Source organism: Eumetopias jubatus, unplaced genomic scaffold (genome assembly GCF_037043125.1).
Source record: "Eumetopias jubatus isolate StellerSeaLion01/CBP00866 unplaced genomic scaffold, mEumJub1_p1.0 scaffold_11, whole genome shotgun sequence".
Lineage (NCBI taxonomy): Eukaryota > Metazoa > Chordata > Mammalia > Carnivora > Otariidae > Eumetopias > Eumetopias jubatus.
The window spans coordinates 97,487,220-97,492,047 of NW_028274817.1; the positions used below are offsets into that span (position 1 = coordinate 97,487,220).

General features: G+C 39.0%; 1 protein-coding gene across 1 annotated transcript; it reads right to left on the bottom strand.

Moving 5' to 3' along the window:
- Window positions 1–987: 987 nt before the first annotated feature.
- LOC114204004 (E3 ubiquitin-protein ligase RLIM-like) lies at window positions 988–4,191 on the bottom strand. The gene is made up of 2 exons (XM_028097243.1): window positions 3,951–4,191; window positions 988–2,645 (listed from the first exon to the last, which is right to left on the bottom strand). The coding sequence occupies exons 1-2, from the start codon at window positions 4,189–4,191 to the stop codon at window positions 988–990; spliced, it is 1,899 nt and encodes a 632-aa protein (XP_027953044.1).
- Between the last annotated feature and the right edge of the window lie 637 nt (window positions 4,192–4,828).

Sequence of the window (4,828 nt, forward strand, 5' to 3'; positions counted from 1 at the left end):
CTCTACACCTTCAAGCCTAGTGGTGATGATACTGGTTTCTCCCAGTTGCTAGCCTCAGGGTACTTCATCATCTCTTGGTTTCCTTTCATTCTTTACACATTTTTAGTAAATAGTCTCTTCATTAAGCCCTATTCCCTCACCCTTTTCAAGTGTGCCATCAATTTTTGCCCAGGACCCTAACTGATCCATTAGTAGTGGAAAATGGGAGAAACTTTAAGGTAGTATTAAGGGTTGGGATAAACTGCTGGGAAGAAAGATAGGAAGAGAAAGTTTTTAAAGCTTTTTACAGCATACTATGAACGTAATGACTTTTTTATGTGAGTGACTCTCATAAATTCTTAACTTGCTTAATTATTTTGGTTGTGTTCCTGTCTCTTTGCATGCACATCTAAGATGAGCCACGGCTATGAGAGGTCTGGGATTTGCATGACTAGATAAGACTACTAGGCTCTATGTGGATTGATTATATATTAAGACATTGCTCTCATGGAATCAGGAACATCCCACCCTAGTGTTCCTGCTAAGTTTCTTTTGAATTCGGTGATCCATTATGGTGTGAATTTTGTTTCTGCTCTCAGATAGGACAATATTGTTTGGTTTTTTAATGTTTCCTTTTATTTTGTAACAGAAATTGAGGAAAGTCTGGTCATTCCTTCAGGAACCAATGATTCAGTTCAGAGTGTTACACTGGGATTCAATTTTAGATTAGATTCAGATTCTTATATTTAACAGATAGGAAAATATTGTTGTCAGATAGGACAAAATATATATATATATATATATATATATATATATTTAATTCTGGAACAGAATTTGGGGAAAGTCCAGTCATTCCTTCAGGAAACAATTATTCAGTTCAGATTGTTATATCGGGATTCAATTTTAGATGAGATTCAGATTGTTATATTTAAGAATCACTCCAAAAATGGGTATTAGGCAGGCCACTACTGTTTGTCCATCACTATAAACGTTTATATAGCTGAGAATTTAGATCTCAGAATTGTCTCTTTCTCCAGAATCTACTGCTTCCCTACGACAAATAGGACAGGTAGAGTTCTCCGACAGCCAGCGATCGATACAGTGGACATGAAATTCATGGGAGCAAGGTAGGATGCGAAGTCTGTTGCCTTCTGTGTACTCTGTGATGCAAATACTACAGGCTTTCAATGCACCACTTTTACCAACAGATCTTACAGCCAAGTTGTCAATTTGTGCTTTGGTGAGTCCTGTAGTTTCGTCATGATGGTCTTCATTCAAGAGGATAACATGATCCAGATTAAGGGAGGTCCAAGAGTCACTTTCATCAAATATTACTGGGCTCATAGGTCTACTTTCTCGCCTGGTTTCTGATGGTGGGCCTGTTGGTAAGCTTATTTCATTACTGCCTCCAGACATCAGTGATCCAATTTCTGAATTTTCATCACCGGAGCTGGAACTGGAAACAGGACTAGAATTGAAACTAGGTATGTAGCTGGAATTTGAACTAGAAATCAATGAAAAATTTGAATGGAAATCAGGACTAGGATTTGAATTGGAACCAGAACTAGTCCTACCACCAGAACCATCTCTTTCATTTGGTGACTCTGCCCTTTCCCTGTTTTGACTTGAGGGTGAGACCCCGTGCGCTAAATCACTGTCACTGCCCATAAGGTGACTTGAGTCACTGAATCTTGTCACGGTCTGCGTTAATGTGCTCTGAATTGCAATAGATGTTGTATCATTTAAATCAGTATTTAAAATTCTGTGAATGGGACTACTGATGGTACTGACATAAGCTGTTGTATCTGTCTGCTCAAAAGGTGGAAACGTATGCCTAAGTCCTCCTTGTTCACTTTCGAAAGTGACCGTGTTGTTTAGTGTCTCAGATGTTAACAGAGTTCTGCTAGCTATGCTATCACTATCAGAATATGCCCCAAGATGAACTTGTCCGACTTCAAGATTGCACATTATGGTTGAACTTGTCTGTTCCACTTCCCAAGATTCACCATCACTGGTTGGGTCTGAAGAACTTTCTTCTTGAACAGCATTCCTTGTTCCGGAAGTTGAAAAAAGACCCCGATTTTGCAGCTCAGGTTCAGTTATTTGCTGTCTTGATGTTTCTTGGTGCTGAATTCTAGAAAATAACTCGGGCTCCTCTACTAGAAGCTGCTCAAAAATCTCAGGTGCTATATTCTGATGATATCTTAGTAAAAGTTCACTCAGTGAATTTGGAGCTGAACTACTTTCAATTCTTGGTCTGGTTCTCCGATGCTCTGGGCTCCTGCTTCTTGCTCTTCGCTGACCACTGGTAACTGGCACTTCTATTAATGTTTCAGTTGTGCTTTGTTCTGATGTAGGTCGTCTTAAAAATGTTGATCCAGATTGTGTGTTTTCCGCTTGCCTTTGGATGTGTTCTATATTGTCTCCTCTGGGAAGTCTTGTAGATGGTACGTACTCGTTCTCTGGATTTGGGCTCCCATTATTAACATTAAAATTCATTTCTAAGCCAAATCTGGAATTATTGCTATTTGAATTAATTTGGCTCAATTCTTCCCAAGATTGGTTTTCTGTTTGCCCACTTGTCACATTTTCAGTTTGTCCAAAAAAGCTAATCCAGTCTAGTAGAGAGTCACCACTAGATGTATTGTCAGAAGAATCTCCTCTACCTGTTAACAAAAAAAAGTGGGGGCTGAGAGGAACTACCAAAATTAGAACCATCATAAAATAGCACTCTGAAACCTTGTTTCAAAGGCAAACAAAAAATTAGAACTTTAATACTCAGATGTTTTAAACATAGTTCACATTTACAGAGTTAATATTTTGTAAATGACATTTTCTAGATGTACAAGTAGAGGCAGGAAAGTTTGAGTTCCTTCTGAAAAGAGCTAGCTAATCCTAGATAAATTTAGAGAATTTTTTTTTTAAAGGAATCTGGAGGAAGTCTGTTTTCAATATTTCATCATATACATGGCTTGTGTACCACCGTGGGAGGACAGTCGAGAGAACATTTTTTTTATTCCACTGTCAAAACACTAATGCAATTAAACAAGGTTAAGGTACAGTGCTAGTATTTTAGTTCAATTTACATTACAGCCTAATTCTCATTAGCCTACAACATTACTTTCTTCTAGGCTCTTAAGTGCTTATGGTAATACATGAAGTTGTTTTAAAATATAAGACTATTGTAGCCGTGCCCAAATTTAAATAAAGTTTATAGCTTTAAAAGTTTTTGAATACTTCTTAATGTTACCCAGATTTTGAGTTGACGTGAAATTGAAGGTCAGATCAAATGAATGGACTGAACCTAGCATAGTATATATGAGGTTGTATTTAAGAACCAAACTATTATATAGCGTTTTCAGTCGATAGTAAAATTCTCTACTTCACGCTAGGAGAGAAGCACCAGACCTGATTGGAGCAGGATTTCTCCACCTTAGCACTGTTGACATTTTGGTGCTGGATGATTCTTAGTTTTGGGGAGCTATCCTATCCATTGTGAGGCGTTTGGCAGTCTCCTTGGCCTCTGCCCCCTATTTGCCAGTAACACCCAGTCATCATTTTTGACAACCAAAAATATCTCCAGACATTGTCAGATGTCCCTTGGGGATTGGGGGCAGAATTACCCCCAGTTGAATAGAGTATATATATGTTTTTTTTTGCTGGAGAGGAATTCCCTGTCTTTATAGAAAAAATAATTCCGGAAGTAGGAGGGACTTTTAGTTGAGGTAGAAAACCAAGAAAGATATCAATAGGCTGTTTCACACTGTTTCCCATTAAAGTAACCCAAATGTGAACTGGGGAAAAAAAAAATCTTGACATTCTCACCAAAAATCAAGTAAATACCAGTTCTTTTTTAATGAGAAGTTACTTAGCACCAAATTAATGTGTGCCACTTCCGTATCGTCTTTGGCTGACACTACTATAAAGTTCCTTACCCATCCCATTCTATTTTCCCTAAAAGTGAACTATACCTGTATTTTCGTCTAAATTTTGTGGTGGGTCTTTAATTCGTTGAAGTCTCCTCTGCAACTCTTCTAATGTAGTTTCACCTGGGATGCCCAGCAAATTGTTATCCCTCATAAGCGTGTAATCTTCTTCACTCAGGTTATTTACAAATTGAAAGAAATCTTCTTCCTGGACCAATCGGTCCATCTGACTTCTGCGCAGGGCCGCAGATTTATCTTCTTCATCGTCGGAACCTGAATTTTCCATCTTGATGAACGAGTGGAAGGATATCTGACTTTTATGACATGCTGTTGAAAAACAATAACTGGGTCTTAATTTATATACGAATATATCTATATAATATATGAAATACACTAACTGGATTCTCTTTCTGCTTCGGTTAGAGTGCCGGAACCCAACGCGGTTGGATCTGCCTGCGCGTAGGTTTCTCCTCCCCCCGCGTAGGTTTCTCCTCCCCCCGCCCCCCCTCACCACAGTGCTGCGGCGCCTTATGAGTTCCTAGTTGAGACTCGCCTTTATCTGAGAGCGTGCTAGGCGCCGTTGCCTAGGTATCCATTGTATTCCTCATTGTTACCAACTAGGGACTACATTCATTCGAAACCGGCAAATACTGCGGAGGCCTATTGTGTGCCAAGCACTGTCCTTCACCTCCTTTTACCTGCATGAACCTCTTCTCCAGGTTTCAGGAGGCTTTTCCACGTTCTGCTATGCTCTAGTTATTTGTTTGTTAAATTAAAGAACCCAAATACAGCTAGTTATATTACATATGACTGCCTTCTTCAAAAGGTCACAGCGAAGTCACTCTAGTCAAATGTAACAGTTCTCGTTTTCAGGTGCCCAGGGAACTCTGTTTTCTCCTCATGAATTCCTCAAATCATCAGTA